Below are 20,693 nucleotides of genomic sequence, written 5' to 3' on the forward strand. Positions count from 1 at the left end.
TGAGGCGATGTTGCTGCAGCCTGCTAAGCACCATTTCAAGGCGCTCTAAATGTTGATGGAACGAGGTGGAGAATACAACTATATCGTCCAAATACAGAAGTAAAGAATGGAAGCTTTTATCTCCGAAAATCCTCTCCATAAGCCGTTGAAAGGTACCAGGCGCATTGCACAGCCCAAAGGGCATACGATTAAATTCGAATAGCCCAAAGGGCGTGCAGAATGCAGTCTTTTCAATGTCTTTTTCAGCCATGGGGACCTGATTATATCCACTTGCCAGGTCTAGGGTGCTAAACCACTTAGCCCCAGCCAAGGCATCCAGAGATTCTTCAATTCGTGGTAGTGGATACGCATCTTTGCGTGTTTTCGCATTGAGCTGACGGTAATCAACACACATGCGTATACCACCGTCCTTCTTTTGCACTACAACGATTGGGGCGGAATAAGGGCTGCAGCTAGGTCTGATGACTTTTTGTTCCAAAAGCCCCTGAATGTGGGCCTTCACAAGCTCATACTGCGAGGGGGGTAGCCTGCGGTAACGTTGGCGGGTAGGGGCATTATCTAGTAAGGGGATGGTGTGGTGCACTAGAGGGGTGCAGCCCAGGTCTGCTTCACCCTGGCTGAAGGAGTCTCGATATTTGTCTAACAGGGCCCGGGCTTCCTGTTGTTCTGAAAATGACAGGGCAGGCCATGACAGTGTCGAGAAGTCAGGCACAAGTTTACTTTCTGCCTCTACCGACTGGATCAAGGCCACTTGTTCATCCTCTTGGCTTTGGAGGTTGAACTGCACAGGGCAATCGGTAGGCTGGGTGCAGGCCATGTGAAGTTCTCCGAGGATGGTCTTTTGCCATAGCCACTTGTCCTGTGTGCTAACATTGACCACGGGCACACTGACGGCCCCACAGACTACTGAGAGGAATGCGGTAGAGACAAGCAAGTCAGCTGGTAGACGGCTGCCTCCAGGGGACACTGGCTCAAGCAGAGCCGATGAAAGGGTCTTCCCTAAACCTTGATGGCAAACTGCTGGAACAAACCTCATGGACCCAGCTGGGATCAAAACTGCAGGGCCACGTCGCACCCTAACAGGTCCCACCCTCCCTGAGTCCAACATGCGGTCGAACTGTTGACATTCGGATAGAGCTCTAACCCAGCCCTTGCCTGCCTGTCGAATATGGGCAGATTGGAACAGGGCCTCGCCATGCTGAAAAAACAACTCCCTGTAACAGCTACTTATTACATTAATTCCCAGCAAGCCTGGGATGCGTTTTTTCTGAGATTGGATGGTGGAAGCGGTTACTACTAAGATGCCCATTTTTGGAAGGACCCTGCCCAAGATCTGAATTTCTAATTCGACTTAGCCCCGGTACGGTATTTCCAAGCCATTGGCCCCCTTAAGTCAGCCAACTGCATGAGTTTAAGGGTGTATTTAGGCGTGGCTGTAAGTGCTGCTCAAAGAATTCCTCTGTAATGGTGGTTACCATAGACCCGGTATCCAAAAGGCAAGGTACGGCAATTCCCTCTACAAGGATTTCCACCACTGGGCAGTTACCCAGAAGCTTCGGTGCTGGTTGTGATTGTTTGCCCGACAAGACCCCTTCTGATGCATGGGCTGCAGCATCAGAGGGTGTTAGTTTTCCGAATGTGCTGTAGCTGGCCCGTTTGCACCCCCTGCCGGTTGCAGGGCTTGTGATGACAGAGGTAGTGTATTTGGGCAAGCCCTGGCCATATGACCTGGCTGGTTGCAGCGCAAACAGATAGGGGTACCATCCGGTTGGAAACGGGGCTGAAAAGGGGCGCCCCGGGCACTGCCACTCCCTCGCCTAAAGGGGGGCTCTGCACGTTGATACTGGGATGGCTGTGCACGACTAGTACTCCCTGAGCGAGTCCCGTGTGAAGAAGAATCTAAACGGTGCATTATAGCATCCAATTGGGCCTGTTGCCGAACTAAACACTCCTTCAGTTGACTGATTTCAGTGGTGGGCTTGGCCAAAATGGTATTGAGATCAGCTTCCCACTCTGTTGTTCGCGGGGTGGGTCATGAATTGGCTCGCGGCCTTGGCTTGGGGGCATGTTCTCCCTCCTCTACCCAGCGCAAGGCTTCACCGCGTATGTCGAGAAAAGAAGAGTTAGGGTGAAGGCGCATGTGGCGCCGCAGCTCTCGCTTTAACATGTTATCTTTGACATGCTCTATGAACTGGTCTCTCAGTACATTATCAGGGTTTGGGAAACATAGCGGGGCTTTTCGTCTCACCATTTCCATTAATGACATAATCACATGGGAGTACTCACGCAAGGACTCCCCCTCTAATTGCCGTCGCTGGAAGAATTGTTGCTGTAACGTGATATAGGACTGGGAGCACCCATAAGCCTCAAGCAATATTGTAAAGATTTGTTCTGGGTTACTTCGTTCACCGCTGGGCCGCAGTTTAACTTCTGCTTTTGCTTCCCCATCTAGTAAATCAAACACAAGCAAGGTTTTCTCTGACTGAGACATAGGCCGTGCTCCTAACGAGCGCCGAGCCTCATCTACCCACTCCTCTACCGTCAGGGAGTCCTGAGCTATTTTGCCTAAAAACCTTGGGCATTTTCGCTCCCGAGGCAGAAACACATAGCGCCCGGTCACCGGGGGAGAGGTGGTAGCTGGAACAGGGCCCTGGCCCGGGTCTACTGAAACAGAGGGCTCACCCACAGCAGCATCAGGATTACTAAGGACTGGCCTCGTATTCACTTCCTCTCTAAGCTTTTCATTATCTGACTGAAGTTTTTGAACCAGCTCAGGCTCTCAATTGTTCCGCTAACACCTCACCAGACATAATAATGTAGCACTGAAAGAGGAAAAGCAACAAAACAAAAACAACAAAATCAAGACACCAATGGTCACCCAAGTCCACACTATTCAGTTATTTCCAGCCAAAGGCTGATGCAGCAGGTTCTGGAGTCTTAGCGGTCTTCTGGCTGGAACCTGGATGGGCACGTTCCCTCCTGCAGTTCAACCACTGTTTTCCCCCACTATTGTTAAGAACGTACTTAAAGAGCCTTTTATTTACGAGTATCTATTCAGCCTCTGTGACCCTGCTCGCAGCGCCAAATGTAACCTGTCTAGGTTCACCCTTCCACTACTTGTGGTTTCCCATAAACGGGTTCCCCCCACCAGAGAGTCAATTTAAGGACTAGACAGAGGCTGATGTATAAAAATATAGGAATAGGTTTATTAATAAAACAATTTTGCCGGCTCTAGGCAGCAAGTTAATATAAACAGACCAAGTCACTCACAGGCACCCCGTACACTGGAAAACACAGGAAATCAATGAACCAAACAACAGAGAAGATGGGACTGAGACGCCTCTTAGATAAGGTCCCTATCCGGGCTGGGTAGAGGGTCTAGGGCCAACCACGAATAGGCAGTGGCTAGAGGTGTAGGTCAGGGACTGGCCAAAAGGGAGGGGGGGGAGGGGGTCTGATGGGGGAGTCAGCGTCACCTAACGGACGAACAATTAAGGTGTCTTAGCACGCTATGGTGATACACCCCACTATAGGGCACACTACTGGAACAAGTAAGATGTCTTAGCACAACCTGGTGATACACCCCACAATGGGCACTCTGACGCTGAGCACATTAAATGGAGGGGAGGGGGGGGGTTCAAGAAGGGCCAGGCCTATACGCTACAACCGGCGAACAGTGCCTCTGACACAGAGAGAATGGGACAGTACGACCTTATAATAGCAGAGGCAACACAGTTTGCACATTGAAACAAAATAGTGACCTTGGGGTACGCTGTGACGCCTTCAGTGGCTTTTTTTATAGTAGGGGAAAAACAGTGATTGAACGCGCTGCACCAGAACGGACTTAAGCGAGGCCTAAAACAAACCAGCACAATATACATTTTACAATAGTACATATACATAGTAAATTGCAATGCAGTATAACACAGTATAACACATGACATATAAATAACCATACACCTGATAAATATATACTGTACATAAAAACTGGCTGCACCTTTAGCCAACATGCGAATTAAAAAGATTCATACCGGAAAAAAGGTTCCCGAGTCCAGTGTGGCAGTGGAGGATAAAGAGCTGGACAGTTGCCTGCCGTTGCGCTGTGATCAAAATTGCAAAACAACCAAATCAACGTCTTTATCATCCCCTAACCCGTCTACAACTGCCTCCCCGCACTGCTGTTGATATTTCGCAATAAACGCTTCCCCAACGTAATTAACAAGCGTAATTGTTAAAAATGAAACCACATACCAGGTAGACGTGACTGCACGGGAAAACTCCGTGAAGGAAGCAAACAACCTGCTTGTGAAAGCTAACAATCACAGGGCGAACGCGAGTAGCAACATGAACACCCAAACAATTCCCTGAGCAAGGCGATGCCGGTGACCCCCGCAGGTGCCATATTAAAAGGTTCACGTCAGGTGCGCTACACAGCTGAGAGGGGCGGTTCTGCCGCAGGAGATCTGGGAGATGCAGTCTTTCTCTTAAGGCCACATATGTAAGTATTATTAGAGTAATGTGCTGTGGCTAAAGTATGTAAGTTTTAGAGTAATGTGCTGCTGCTAATGTATGTAAGTATTAGAGTACTGTGCAATGAAAAGACCATTGCAGTAGTCACCCCTGCTGGAAATAAAAGCATGAATGAGATTTTCTATATACTGTTTTGTCATAATTTTGGCCATGTTCACAACAGTGCTGCCTGGGTTCTCACCCGGACACGGAAATCGGAACACATCACACCAGTCCTCCACTCCCTCCACTGGCTTCCAATTAACCAAATAATTATTTTAAAAGTCCTTCTCCTAGTCCACAAGGCCATAAACACTACCAGTCCAACCTATCTCCAAGACCTCCTCACCCCTCATTTCACATCCAGGACACTTAGGTCAGATTTTTTGATTGCGTTGTTTAAATGGTTCTGTCCTAAATTGCTCTGTTTTTAATACATATTCTTCAATCTCATTATAATCGTACTCATTATTTTAAATAATGTAACATTTTTGTATTTTACATTATCCCATTTTCTGCACTTCTTTAGCACTTCTATTACTTTTTATTATTGTTGTGATTGCTTAAATCATGTACCTTGAGACTTCTTTGTATTTTAAAGTGTGCTATACATATAAAATCCATTATTATTATTATGTTATTGTGATGTTAAAAAGCTTTAGTTTTTGTGTTATAACTGACACAATGATTTTAACAGTGTCCTTCATATTAAGTCATTTTGTGTCAAGATGAGTAGCAGTTCTAAGTCTCTCTTATTTTTCCCAAATAAAGTTACTGCAGTTTTGTTCTGATTCAGCTCAGGGTGAGCGCTTAGCATGCCTGCGTTTTTGTTTTATACTCGGAGCTTAAGTGCAACTCGCGTTGAAATGATAAGACTCCGTTTTGATTGGTGGATCAGGAGCAAAACAGTATTTGATTTGTTTAGGTCAGTCCAGCCCCTTGCATTTCGCCACTGAGGGAGCTTTCACTAACCAGTGACAGGTCGGCGGTAATTTTTTTTTTCTCCGTCTGTGACATCGCGCCCCCCCCTGGAGAGTGTTCGCGCCCCCCCAGGGGGGCGCACCCCCCACTTTGAGAACCACTGAGCTAAAGGAAATGTTGAGACATCCAGCAGTTAATTTGCTCACCGTACACCACATCCTCTACAGTGGGAAAAGACTGGGGTAAAAAGACAGGACAAAAGAGCAGCCTTCACCGTATTCCACCTCACCTCTCCTCTCCAGGACAACAGGTTAATTACTTTATAGACACCACTTCCTTCTACAAAAGATGAATCCTTCTGATACCACAGCATCAATAATAGCTACTGTGTGCTTGCTGCCACCTCCGTGTAATCTAAGTGCTGTAAAAGAATGCTGTCATTCTACATTCAGACACGGTTGCCTGAGCATAACTCCCAACAGAAGGCAAGTCAGATTTGTGTTTTTCAAATAATAACACTGTAAAAAGTAGTCTTTGAAAAAGTGTAAAAACATGTACTGACCCAAAAAGACAAACTGCTTTGGTCACTTGAGGTGATTCTCTAAGGCCTTGGCTATAAGCATAAAAGCACCTAAGACCCTGCTCCCAGTCGATAAATCATTTGGATAACCTAAGGCCAAAACCCATCGATATTGTGCTTCCTGAATAAAAACCACGTAGGTGCTTCACATCACTAGAATTTGATGAACAAGAACCCTCTCTTTACCAAGGTCTCTTTCCCCGGAGAATCTCGAGTGGCGTTTTGGTTTGACACATTTTAACGTATTTTCTAGTGTTGGTAAACAGACGTTCATTCCCTTCAACTCAATTTGTAATTTGGGCAAACAGTGACACAACAATAATGTTGTCATCACTAGCAACAACTATGTTGGGTATCCAGAGTGTCAGCTGTATGGGTTTGGGTATCCAGAGTGTCAGCTGTGTGTGTTTTCAAATCAAATCAAGCTGGTGGAGCCGGATCGAGCTTTGACAGACCTAGTTTACTTTGGCAGAATAGTTTACTGATTTCCCAGTCACTACAAAAAGGGATTGAAAAGGAATCAAAAACACAACATTTAAACGCAGAAAGCAAGATGCCAACCCTTACCCAAGTCTGCCGTGAGCTGTCCAGCGGAGAATCTCTTGTGCTGATGGGCGTCCTGCTCTCTCTTGCCACTCACACTCAAAAAGACTGGGGTAAAAAGACAAGACAACAGAGCAGCCTTCACCGTATCCCACCTCACCTTACCAGGACAACAGGTTTATTACTTTACATAAATCACTTCCTTCTACGAAAGATGAATCCTTCTAATACCACAGCATTAATAGCAGCTATTTTGTGCCTGCTGCCACCTCCGTGTAATCTAAGTGCTGTAAAGGAATGTTGTCATCCTACTTTGAGGCACGGTTACCTGAGCACATAACTCCTAACAGTATGCAAGTCAGATTTGTGTTTTTCAAATAATCGAACGGTAAAAAGTAGTCTTTGAAAAACATGTACTGACCTAAAAAGACAAACTGTTTTGGTCACTTGAGGTGATTATTATTATGTCTGAACCCATCAGAAACAACGAATCAGCAGGCTTAGTCCCTAGAGTTAGACTCTCTTGCTCTCATTTGGCCAAACTTCCATAGCTGAGGAAAGGTCAGAGCTTTACGCCCAGTGAATTAGTCTCGCTTCACTTCACTAGAATTTGATCAGGAACAAGAACCCTCTCTAAACAAGGTCTCTCTCCCTGGAGAATCTCGAGTGGGGTTTTGGTTTAACACATTTTAAGGTGTTTTCTAGTGTTGGTAAACAGACGTAAGCATTCCCAGAGCTTTAATCCCAGCACCCTTTGGGGCTTTAATCCCAGCACCTGATGGGGCTTTAATCCCAGCACCTGATGGGTCTTTAATCCTAGCACTTGATGGGGCTTTAATCCCAGCACTTGATGGGGCTTTAATCCTAGCACCTGATGGGGCTTTAATCCCAGCACCTGATAGGTCTTTAATCCCAGCACCTGATGGGGCTTTAATCCTAGTGCCTGATGGGGCTTTAATCCTAGCACTTGATGGGGCTTCAATCCCAGCGCCTGATGGGGCTTTAATCCCAGCACTTGATGGGGCTTTAATCCCAGCGCCTGATGGGCCTTTAATCGCAGCGCTTGATGGGGTTTCAGGTTACGTGAGAACTGACTATACTCAAAGGCTCAAAATGGGGCACAGTAAGTGTTCAGATTTTATTCTGTGATTCTTATAATACTGATGTAATATCATTTATATCAAAATTGGTAAAATGATCAGAGTAAATACACCATAAATGGGAAACAAACACAGTAGCTCCGACCGAGCCAATCAACACAGGAGCACAGAAGGGAGGGGTGTAAATTGATTGGCTGTTGAGCTCAAATAAGAACAGCCTTTTGCTAAACTGAATCGTGGATGCATCTTTAATTGCACCCAGTGGGAGAACGGAACATTTTTGTATTCTGTCTCCCTTCTAGCCTGCTCAGCTTTGTCTTCTTTACCTTTCTTTGGTGTTTACCCTAGCAACCAATAGGCTATCAGTTGCATTCTAGGGGTCCTAGATTCCTTTACACAGACACACAAACTAAATTGTACATAGTTAAACAAACATGAAAAGAAAGTTTCATTGCAATTGTACATAGTTAAACAAACATGAAAAAAAAGTTTAATTGCCTCTGCTAATCACACTGAGGCAGAACTATCCTGGTTCATCACACCTGATGCCTGCCCCTGTGCTTGCTCATCATACATTTAATAAACAGTTAAAAACAACAACAAAAATGAAACTACACCCTTGTTTACATACCGTCATTAGGAAAAGCAACATTGTTGTTGCCCACCCAAATAATCCAGATGCCCACCCAAAGATGACATCATAGTATCACCTCTGATGTCACACAGGGTGACCACCACCATGACTCTCAAAAGCCGGACATCTTTGTCGATAAAGCAGGACAAAAGAGGACATGCAAGGCGTGCTGTCATTTCTGTCCACTTGAGTGCAATTTAGCACATAATGCATTGCTTCTTGTAAACATTCTGCATGCAGACGTGTGTGCGTGCATGTGTTCGTATGTGTGTGTGTGGGCCATGCCGCTGCCCGATCCGCTCTGCACATGCACATACATGCACAGGCAGAATCACAACGTATTCCGTTGTGTGGGTATACTGAGGTGTGTGTGTATACTGAGGTGTTTGTATACTGAGGTGTGTGTGTATACTGAGGTGTGTGTATGTCATGCTGAGGTGTGTGTTTGCCAAGGTGTGTGTATGCTGAGGTGTGTGTATACTGAGGTGTGTGTAGTGTGTAGAATGTCACCGTAGTTCATTAAGATGAAAGTCATTTTACTGTTAGAAATCAAAACCACCTGGAAGGTGGTCTCCTGAAAACCCAATCCAGTGATGTAGTAAGTCTAGTGTAATGTATTCATGATAAAATGCCATTTCATTTGTTTTAATTCTCAAAATGTGTGTTTAAAACCAACAAGCACATCACACACTAAGAGGCTGTGCCATTGGTCCACGCTTGGACACCTGAGCAATTAGAGTCTTTAAAGTGTGTGTGTGTGTGTGTGTGTGTGTGTGTCATTGGTCAACGCTTGAACAAAGACAGTGAAGGAATTAGAGCCTTCTGAGCGTATAATGTTCATCACATGGTGGAGGAGGATTTGTAGTGTCTGCACTTGCAGTTGTATGTGTTGATTTGGGAATCATTTCCCCCAAAGGGTACTTACCGTCCCTGTATTTGAAAAATAGGCCACTCTGTCCCAAGTGGCCACAAACACCCAGGAAGCATTAAAAGTCACATTGGGGAAGTAGGAGTTGATGTCTTGAGTTGCTGTTTGAAGAACATCACCGCTAGTATAATGCTGATAGGAAAGTCTCATAAGTCTCTCTACAACCATTTGTTATTTGTAAAGCAGGTGCATGTCTCTTGTCTTGAATATACGATTGTTTTTATGACATGTTTGGCTATGGAGAATAACATGTAGGCTGTTAAGTCTCTCAACTGTAAATTCAGTAAATTTAAACAGACAAATTGAAAAAAATGAAAATGTCCAAGATACACATCTTTCTCTCACTTCTGTCAGATGTATGGCTTAGATCAGTGGTTCCCAAACTTTTTACAGTCCCGTACCCCTTCAGACATTCAATCTCCAGCTACGTACCTATGGAGGACCAAACCTGCCATATTTATAAATTAATGAATGAATGAATGAATGAATAAATAAATGTCCACATCCATGCATTTAGACAGAAATAAATGAATAAATGTATTAATTAATGCACAATTGTCAATCAATAGTTACTTATAATTTACATTTATGTTTATGTAACAAGATTATGAACACACACCGGAGTTGTTTCTAAGCGTACACACTGAACAAGATTATGTTCAAACACCGGAGTTCTTTTGAAGCATACACATTGAACAGACAGACAAAGGACCGTGAGGAGAAATTTGCTGAATTTGACAAAAAGTGTATTGAATTAGAATCTGGGACTCTAGTCTTTAAGAACAGAATATGTAAGAAAAAGACAATTGCAACCAAAACACCATCAGCAGCTGTTGATTGTATGCGTTCCTTATGCTGACAAACTTCTGTTTTTTATCTAAATAAATGATTACAAAAAATATATATCGTCCTAGTTCAGGAAGATTGTGTGAAATTGTATGTTCTGTATTGTTTTTTAAGTCCATGTAAATGTTTACATTTGGGCCACCATAAAATACCGTCTACTTAGGCTTCTGAAAGTGGGGTCCTGTTCAAGGCTAAAAAAATAGTTAGTGTCCATCCCTGTCTATAATTCTGATTATTGCAACAGTGATCTCCATGTCATGTTTATGTTTTTGTGTTTTGTGTACACTGGATACTATCTGTTCTGTCCTTGTTCTTCAGTTCACAGTAGAAACCCTAATGATGGCCTCCACTGTGGCGGACTGTCAGATGGGGTTTAGGTCCATATCCTGCATCCCTCTCATCCTCGTCAGGGTTCTGTCTTGTAAATCCTTCGCAAGCGTAACCCAGAGACGTCTATTCCATGCTGGCTCAAGAGGTCTCCAAACTGAGAATACATGACAAACCAAGGTGCAGTATATGTTGGTAAGACAACATCGCAATGTACCCTGAAATCACAACTACAGCAAAGATGCCATCCTATACACATAAGTGCCTTAGACCAAACCAACATGACTGATTTACTCACCGGCTTCAGTATCTGCTCCTCAATCTGCTCCTCATTTAGATCTTCAAAGGAGGAAACCTTTAGACGCACACCAAGAACATGATCTATGAAAAATAAAGCAAACAATGTGTTGTTCACCCATAGAGAACAAGAGAGCAGTTGTAGACACATCATATAAGTGGAGTGCCCCCTAATGGCAACTATGTGTCACTGGTGTTTATTGTCCTGGGATAGCCAGTCCCCACCTGTCTCTCCATAAATCTGTTTCATGTTTGAAGCACTCAGTTAAACATGCTTAAGCATATGTAGTTATGATTGCAAAATGATCCACAGTGATAGGATGAGTTCACATTAACAGAGACAAGTGCATGAATCTCTTAGGGAAAGGTGTGCTGTAATTTCTGTCCACTTGAGTGCAATTTAACACATAATGCATTGCTTCTTGTAAACATTCTGCATGTAGACGTGTGTGTGTGTGTGTGTGTGTGTGTGCGCCATGCTGCTGCCCGATCTGTTCTGCACATGCATGCACAGTCAGAATCACAAAGTATTCCTACCCAATTTGTACCACGCTTGTGTAAACATTTTACTGTGTTTGAAACGTGCATAATGCATTGCGAGCTGCATAAGTTGTTTGACATCGGTCTGATTGTATATGGCCGACAAAAAGACTGCTCTTGTCTAATTACTACCACGAATGAATGAATGTATGCTGGATGTGTGTATGCCATGCTGAGGTGTGTGTGTATACTGAGGTGTGTGTATGTTGAGGTGTGTGTATTATGTGGTGTGTGTATGCTTAGGTGTATGCCATGCTGAGGTGTGTGTATGCTGTGGTGTGTGTGTATACTGAGGTGTGTGTATGCTGAGGTGTGTGTATTATGTGGTGTGTGTATGTTGAGGTGTGTGTATTATGTGGTGTGTGTATGCTTAGGTGTATGCCATGCTGAGGTGTGTGTATGTTGAGGTGTGTGTGTATACTGAGGTGTGTGTGTGTGTATGCCATGCTGAGGTGTGTGTATACTGAGGTGTGTGTGTGTATGCCATGCTGAGGTGTGTGTATGCCATGCTGAGATGTGTGTATGCCATGCTGAGATGTGTGTGTATGCTGAGGTGTGTGTATACTGAGGTGTGTGTATACTGAGGTGTGTGTGTGTATGCCATGCTGAGGTGTGTGTATGCCATGCTGAGATGTGTGTATGCCATGCTGAGGTGTGTGTATGTTGAGGTGTGTGTGTATACTGAGGTGTGTGTGTGTATGCCATGCTGAGGTGTGTGTATGCTGAGATGTGTGTATGCCATGCTGAGGTGTGTGTATGCCATGCTGAGATGTGTGTGTATGCCATGCTGAGGTGTGTTTGGCCACCAGACTGGGTGTCAGCAGAGGGATCACTGACTGCACAAAACAAAACCACATTAGCATTCATTCATGTAGCAGACATTATTATCTAAAGCAACTATCAGTACAGATATCTATTTTCACCAGGATATGTTTCAACTGGGTATCAAACCCATGATCTTAGCATTGAGGCACAGGAACCCTACCCCACAATACTGCTTTAAATACACAAACACAAGGTTGGGATTCTGTTGGGCACAAGACTGGTCTAAAGTTTTTTCATTCCAGAAACCAAATCCCCAAGGTTTGTCTTGACACATATCCTGATTATTGTACAGATAGGCTGTCCCTAGTATTCTTCTCTGTCAGTGGCCCCTTGTAAATGTAGTGTTGCTATAGACGCTGACAGCTCTGTTCATGATATGATGAAATGCAGTGGAGACTGAATCTGCATGTTCTCAGGCTGTAGATCCAAACTGTACCATTTCATAAAGGTGTCTGATGTAAATAAATGGGATGCTGAGCTCACCTGGCTGCGGTTCTGGCAATCTTGGGGTGTTTGTACCTGCGAAAGTATATTGGACCCCATCATGGGGACAGCTGTTACATCTCACAGCATGTCATCACTGTCACTGAGCATGTGACTAAAAGAGAATCGTGAAACATAAACAGATGAAATCACATGATGCTCACAGCTGAAGCTAGTTGACTGAAGCGTGGTCAAGAAGGCCCATCGTCCCTGGATGTTGACATTGCTGGAGGTCTTTAAGTTCACAATGTCAATAATGTTGTTTGGATAGCAGGTGCGTAGAGACCCGTAGTGGGTTGAACTGATGGTGTCATATCCAATCTGGATAGGTATTAGAGCAAAATACAATGTTAGAACTTTTCGAATGACAAAAGCAAAAAACAAACAAAATCAATCTGTGATTATCTTACCTGCACTTGACTTGAAGGTTGACTTAAAATAGGACTTGAAGACGGGGCAATGTCACCGTAGTTCATTAAGATGAAAGCCAGTTTACTGTCAGAAATCAAAACCACCTGGAAGGTGTTCTCCTGAAAACCCAATCCAGTGATGTAGTAAGTCTAGTGTAATGTATTCATGATAAAATGTAATTTAATTTGTTTGAATTCTCACAATGTGAGGTGTTTAAAACCAACAAGCACATCACACACTAAGAGGTTGTGTCATGGGTCCCCTCTTGAACACTCTAACACAATTAGAGCCTTTGAAGACTGTGTGTGTGTGTATGTGTGTGTGTGTGTGTGTGTGTGTGTGTGTGTGTGTGTGTGTGTGTGTGTCATTGCTCCACGATTGAACACTTGAGCAATTAGAGCCTTTGAAGACTGAATTAACAAAGGGTACTTACCGTCCCTCTATTTGAATAATAAGCCACTCTGTCCCAAGTGGCCACAAACACCCAGGAAGCAGTAAAAGTCACACTGGGAAAGTAGGATCTGATGTCTTTAGTTGCGGTTTGAAGAACATCACCGCTAGTATACTGCTGATAGGTAATGTTTCCTGATTCACGATTGTTTAGATCTGTCCAGAAGGGGGCGATAATGTCCATGGTGGAGTTTGAAGGGAACTCATACGGCACGTATCGGGAGAGTGACTGATTGAATGTGATGTGTCCATTGTGATTCACCTGAAGAAAAATTAACACTGTAAAGGAACTGGTATTTTAAATCCTCTAGAATTGGTGTACATTATACGGTAAGAGGTATACTCAGGTGGATTTGGGACCCTTACGAAAATCTGCTGGTACGTGCGACCGAAGAAAGGTAAGGGGTGTAACAGGGGAATGATGGGGGAGCTGCCGTCATCTGCACGATTGCTAAAAGTGTCACCTGCAGCTGATCCAAATGGATACAATATACCTAAAGGAGTTATTAGAAAATCAGTGAAAATGTCCCATGAACATTTCCTGGATAACACTAGGAGGTAGCCATAGGTTGTAAAATGTTTTAATATAATTGCAGACAGATAATAAGATGGGAAGAGATATTTCGGCCTACTTACCCTGGGCAGTGGTGAACCCACCTGTTGGGGAAACACGAAGACATGAGTCACGAGATTCACACACTCAGTCCATGCTAACTTACTTTTTACGCTAGAGTAGCCTAAGTTGCTATTGTACCAGTTGCTGGGCAAATACAAAAAGTCTACCAGCAACTCTTCAGTTTTCCAGTACTCTGTCAATATTAATCTGTGTATCATTAACCTCAAATTTCCTTTTCATTGCCCTAAATTGAGTATCAGCCGAAGTTTGATATTTCCCGGCATGACCGAACGGTCAAGGTTAGCTAGTTGCTAGTTGTTATTATATGGCATTTTTCGTTTAAGTGTTTTCAGGTCGCTTGTTGCTTTTCTCGCAGTGTTTGCACTTTTCTGCTCTTTTAGAAAGTTCTTAATTTCTTCCTGGCATTTTCGTCATCTTCACCTCCAGTTGTAACTATGTCTTGTTCATCTGGATAGTAAAACACACCATCAGTGTTCGCTTTGGCTCATTATGAAAATCAAAAGCAATAGTCATTTTAAATAGAAAAAATGTAGTTTGTTGAGCTGTCAAGGAGGCTTGACCACGCATAAACCAATCAGAACGCTCGTACTGCTGCGCGTCAGGGTGCTGTTCGCCCCGTCGGGATTTATTTTTGGATAATGACCTCCGGACAATACATTATCCCTTACTTATTATACAGCAACAATTGTACGATCGTATAATAACAAGAAATAACTTGACAGTAAGTGTATGAACAATTATTTTGATAAAGGGATTTGACATCTTACTCATTGCCACCATGAATAGACACCATGAAAGTGGATTCATCATCATCTGGGTTTCTTCCTTTAAAGAGGTGTTGTCACCTGCACCTGTGATGACGCAAGATAATTTGGATATTATGCATTTTTTGTTTGTTCTCCTGACTGCTTCGGGATACCAGCACTTCTTTACTGTAATTTAATTTTCTCCATCTAAAACAGACGAAACAGACCTTCACTTTTCTCAGGTTTGGACATTAATTGGATGGATAATTAAGGGTTTGGTCATCACATACATTTTACTATAGTTTCTGTTTCCAGAGTTCTAATTGATTGTTTACCGATTACCATTTAATAGAAGAGCAAATATTGATTTGAGAACTGAGGGCCTCATTGACTAACATTGCGACCGCAGCTTAATCTGCGCCTTTGCCAAACCGCAAATAACGCACGGTATTTTGCATCCTATTTATCAAACAAGAACCCTCGTCGCGTCATCTGCGCCTAACACCGCCCATTAGTGTTATTTAGCGCTCCGCGAAAATAGGGAAGAAAGAGCCTGTGTGTTCCACCGTGGATGATGAGCTAAAATTAGAATTAGAGCTTTTGGTTCACGAGGTTACAGCAAACTAACCCAGGTAAATATAGAAACTCATAAATATTTCTCCGTTTAGCCCTTCCGTCCACATTAAAAGTTGTGATCACTTTGAATTCAAGACTGTCTTTTATTGGTGAGCTGATTTGGGGAAATTCAACTTTTCAGCAAACATTGAGTTTCTGGGTTGCTATGGTTACCCCTCAGGGTGCCTGTGCAGCTTCATATTAACGAGTTTATGTTCACAAGAAAGTTCATATTCACACATATTAACATGAGTTAATCACACACAGGCAACTGCAAGATGGGTCTCTAAGCTAGAGATAGCTAGGGTAGTTAATATCCAGGTTAACTGCTCCATAGCATCCTGTTAAATAGTCTGGTAGGAATACACGACACCCCTTACTTTAAAACGGCGTATTCCAACACTGAAAACCATGCTTTTCAAAAACGCTGCCCTAGGCAGATACATTTGAAAACTGTAGTTGTAGGTTGCCATGGCACTGGGGGTAGCTTGCGCTTGAGAGGCTATAACGTCAAAATAAACATGGAAGGTGAAATTAATATGCTGCTCTGTCTCTACAATTTACTTACCGGTAGTTTAGTTAGTGTACTTCGAGTACAAGTACTTTTCCTGAATAGATACGCGTTACTCCTACGCAGAAGGTGTGCACTGTACTCGGTGTGCTTGAACTATGAAATACCGTTTAAACCATACAATGAACAGCGATTCTGGGTAAGACGTGGCCGAACTTTTCCCGAACAGCTAGCTGGTGGGACAGTTTGTAATTCTATTTGTTTGTATGCCTATATTAAATGATATATCAAATATAAACATTTTTCAAATTTCTCGCAGGCACATAGTTTTCATTTAGCAGCTGATATGTCATGCTAAAACACCTCTTGTTTCGTTACTGATACATAATTAGGGGCACTTTACGCATCTCCTCCCATCTCTTTGCGACGAACACCCACTTTCCCACACCCACCTCCTAGCAGCGGTAATCTGCGCTTTTACTCAGGTGCGCCTCCTTTGGAAATAGGGTTTTATGTCTTTACCCGCTATTTTACGCCTGAAATGGGCGCAATCCTGTTAGTAAATGAGGCCCTGAGTGTCTTAATGATCATTGTGCTGAAACGTGTCAGGGAAAGTCCCCCAGGGAAGAAATGGTTCACCAAGTTAAGATCAACTCACAAATGTTTTCTCTCTGTCCCTTCTACGAAAGATTTATCCTTCTAATACCACCGCATCAATAATAGCAGTCACTACAAAAAGGTATTTAAACGTAATCAAAAACACAACATTCAAACGCAGAAAAGCAAGATGCCAACTCTTACCAAAGTCTGCCGTGAGCTGTCCCTTGTGCTGATGGGCGTCTTGCACTAAGTGCTGTAAAAGAATGCTGTCATCCTACTTTCAGACACAGTTACCTGACCACATAACTCCTAACAGAATGCAAGTCAGATTTGTGTTTTTCAAATAATCACATGGTAAAAAGTAGTCATTGACTTGTTCTGGAAAAAGTGTAAAAACATGTACTGACCCAAAAAGAACAACTGTTTTAGTCACTTGAGGTGATTCTCTAAGGTCTTGGCTATAAGCATAAAAGCACCTAAGACCCTGCTCCCAGTCGATAAATCATTTGGATAACCTAAGGCCAAAACCCATCTATATTGTGCTTCCTGAATAAAAACCACCTAGGTGTCTGAACCCATCAGAAACAGCGAGTCAGCAGGCCTAGTCCCTAGAGTTAGACTCTCTTGCTCTCATTTGGCCAAACTTCCATAGCTGAGGAAAGGTCCGAGCTTTACTCTCGGTGAATTAGTCTCACTTCACTTCACTAGAATTTGATGAGGAACAAGGACCCTCTCTCTGCCAAGGTCTCTCTCCCCAGAGAATCTCAAGTGGGGTTTTGGTTGAACACATTTTAAGGTTTTTTCTAGTGTTGGTAAACAGACGACAAATTTGGAATTTGGGCAAACAGTGAAACAATAACAATTTTGCCATCATTAGCAACAACTATTTTGGGTATCCAGAGTGTCAGCTGTGTGTGTATTCAAATCAAGCTGTTGGAGCCTGATCTCGGGCTTTGACAGATCTATTTTAATTTGGCAGCATACTTTACTGATATTCCTGTCACTACAAAAAGGGATTTAAACATAATCAAAAACACAACATTCAAACGCAGAAAAGCAAGATGCCAACTCTTACCAAAGTCTGCCGTGAGCTGTCCCTTGTGCTGATGGGCGTCTTGCACTAAGTGCTGTAAAAGAATGCGGTCATCCTACTTTCAGACACAGTTACCTGACCACATAACTCCTAACAGAATGCAAGTCAGATTTGTGTTTTTCAAATAATCACACGGTAAAAAGTAGTCATTAACTTGTGCTGGAAAAAGTGTAAAAAAATGTACTTACCCAAAAAGACAAACTGCTTTGGTCACTTGAGGTGATTCTCTAAGGTCTTGGCTATAAGCACAAAAGCCCCTTAGTCCCTGTGAGTGTCAGCTGTGTGTGTTTGGGTATCCAGAGTGTCAGCTGTGTGTGTTTGGGTATCCAGAGTGTCAGCTGTGTGTGTTCGGGTATCCACAGTGTTAGCTGTATGTGTTTGGGTATCCAGAGTGTCAGCTGTATGTGTTTTCCGGATCGAGCTTTGACAGACCTACGGTAGTTTACTTTGGCAGCATAGTTTACTGATTTCCCAGTCACTACAAAAAGGGATTTAAACGTAACATTTAAACGGAGAAAAGCAAGATGCCAACTCTTACCCAAGTCTGCCGTGAGCTGTCCAGTGGAGGATCTCTTGTTCTGATGGGCGTCTTGCACTAAGTGCTGTAAAAGAATGCGGTCATCCTACATTCAAACACAGTTACCTGACCACATAACTCCTAACAGAATATGATAAAAATAATTTCGAAACACTGTTAATGACTTAGATCATTAGGTGCTGACGCCACTTAGTCTGAATATGTGTAATGTTTGCGTCAGAGGTGATAAGAAGGGTCGAACTATGCTTGTTCGACCTTGTGTAAAACTGACATCCTTGCATGACAGAAAGCATAGTAAAATTACCTCGGACGTCGGAGACCCACCATGTGGTTATCCCTGCTGACAAGGTGTTTTGGCGTCAGAGAACGCAACTTCTTTCTATATAACCCTTGTGTGATGTGTTTTATTTTGCTTCTCTCTCGTCTGCTGCAGTCTGGGAGTGAGCCCAGGCTCTCTCTCTCTCTCTCTCTCTCTCTCTCTCTCTCTCTCTCTCTCTCTCTCTCTCTCTCTGAGAGTGGGCCCGTGCCTCTCTCTGGCCTGCCAGGACGTGGGTGAGCCCGACAAGCTTGTTGTTGTTGTTGAATAAATATACTTGTATGCAACTCCGGAGTCCTTTTTTTTTTCATTTCAGTTGTCTGCCACCCTTTCTGTTAAAATGCTGTGGGTTTGCCAGGCTTGTGTAAGTAATCTACACAGTCTGTGTTTTAAATGCTGTGGGTGCTTGTGTGAGTAATCTACACAGGCTGTGTTTTAAAGGATGTGGGTGCTTGTGTTAGTAATCTACACAGTCTGCACGCGTGCGTGTTTGTAACCGCCGCCGCCACGCCCCTTCCCCCTGCACACATATTCTGCCTATAACACTTACATATGTGAAATTATCAGGGTGGATAACTAACCGCCACCACCACACCCCTTCCCCCGCACACATATTCCGCCTGTAGCACTTGTCAGTGTAATTTTTTCGCTGAATATGGGTCTACATCAGTATATTTCAGGCAATGCGACTTGGCTATTCAGACTATTTAGATTGACATATTTTTCTTATTTTAGACATTTTTCACGATATTCAACAGTAATCTGGAAATGTGTTGAAATATCAAAGCGAATTTATAAAAAAAAAAAAAAGGCAATGGTGAACTGATCAACATAGGCTCATGTCGCGGACCCCCTACAATGCCGTCGCGGACCACCAGGGGGCCGCGAACCCCCGGTTGAAAACCCATGTTTTAAATGCTGTGGGTGCTTGTGTTAGTAATCTAGATTCTACACAGTCTGTGTTTTAAATGAGGTGGGTGCTTGTGTGAGTAATCTACACAGTCTGTGTTTTAAATGAGGTGGGTGCTTGTGTGAGTAATCTACACAGTCTGTGTTTTAAATGAGGTGGGTGCTTGTGTTAGTAATCTACACAGTCTGTGTTTTAAATGCTGTGGGTGCTTGTGTGAGTAATCTACACAGTCTGTGTTTTAAATGCTGTGGGTGCTTGTGTGAGTAAACTACACAGTCTGTGTTTTATATGAGGTGGGTGCTTGTGTTAGTAATCTACACAGTCTGTGTTTTAAATGAGGTGGGTGCTTGTGTTAGTAATCTACGGTCTGCTTTTCCAGCCTTCTGCCTGCCTGGGTGTTCTTGTTTTTGACATCTGCCACACACCACAGCGACCAACGGCTACTACGCATACGTTTCACATTTACAGATTATGAACACACACCGGAGTTCTTTTGAAGCGTACACACTGAACAGACAGACAAAGGACAATGAGGAGAAATTCGCTGAATTTGATTTTTTTTTTTTTTTTAATTAGAATTGGGGACTCTAGTCTTCAAGAACAGAATACGTGGGCAAAAGACAACTGCAACCAAAACACCAACAGCAGCTGTGGATTGCATGCGTTCCCTATGCTGACAAACTTCCGTTTTATCTAAATGAATGGTTACAAAAAATATATTTTTTATCAATGGCCTAGGCTTGAGATAATGGTGTCAGGATCACGGTATGAAATGTTCTCCATCAGAACTCCTCACAGGGTATCATCCTTTGGACAGGAATGTATCCTAATCAAGACCCATGAACACAGAAGTAAAATCATATTGTTACTTTTGGAGAAGTCTGTAGGTAACAGAGTTACAAAGAAATCCCCATTCAAAGTGTCACTTTGTATTTGAGACTTACTTTCTTTTTCTGTCACTCTGTCTTGTTCCCTCTCTCTCTCTGGCTACCACCCTCCCCCAACTGCTCCCTAGCTCTCCTCCTTCTTTGCCGTCCAATATAACTGAATACTGAATCACATCATATCACTGAGTGAATACTTCCATGTCTTGCCATTGAACTTGCAAGTTGATTTGATGACAAAATATGTCTGGTGTATTGACAATACTGTTCATTCTTTCAGGTAAGTGCCACACAATTGTTACATTACAATATAATACATTTACAATAGATACTATTATGATAGTTGAAATGTTGCAATTACACTATGTGTGACACTATGATAACATGGTATTTAAAATGTGGCTCAACAACAAGGCCTGTCATGGTGCATACATCGCTTACATACTGCA

At 43.2% G+C, this 20,693-nt stretch overlaps 1 protein-coding gene and 1 long non-coding RNA gene across 2 annotated transcripts; both read right to left on the minus strand.

Moving 5' to 3' along the window:
- Nucleotides 1-3,441: 3,441 nt before the first annotated feature.
- Nucleotides 3,442-4,462, minus strand: LOC116222556. The gene is made up of 3 exons (XR_004164728.2): nt 4,252-4,462; nt 4,032-4,100; nt 3,442-3,855 (listed from the first exon to the last, which is right to left on the minus strand). It is a non-coding gene; the product is annotated as an uncharacterized LOC116222556 (long non-coding RNA).
- A 5,482-nt stretch (nt 4,463-9,944) lies between these two features.
- On the minus strand, nt 9,945-14,513 carry LOC105901288 (sushi, nidogen and EGF-like domain-containing protein 1). Its single transcript, XM_031577118.2, has 9 exons — nt 14,452-14,513; nt 14,031-14,051; nt 13,761-13,888; nt 13,378-13,656; nt 12,944-13,063; nt 12,698-12,854; nt 12,534-12,569; nt 10,687-10,769; nt 9,945-10,545 (listed from the first exon to the last, which is right to left on the minus strand). Exons 4-9 carry the CDS (start codon nt 13,576-13,578, stop codon nt 10,468-10,470), a joined length of 675 nt encoding a protein of 224 aa, XP_031432978.1. The 5' UTR covers nt 13,579-13,656; nt 13,761-13,888; nt 14,031-14,051; nt 14,452-14,513; the 3' UTR covers nt 9,945-10,467.
- Nucleotides 14,514-20,693: the final 6,180 nt, after the last annotated feature.

This window comes from Clupea harengus, chromosome 1, assembly GCF_900700415.2.
Source record: "Clupea harengus chromosome 1, Ch_v2.0.2, whole genome shotgun sequence".
Taxonomy (NCBI): Eukaryota; Metazoa; Chordata; class Actinopteri; order Clupeiformes; family Clupeidae; genus Clupea; species Clupea harengus.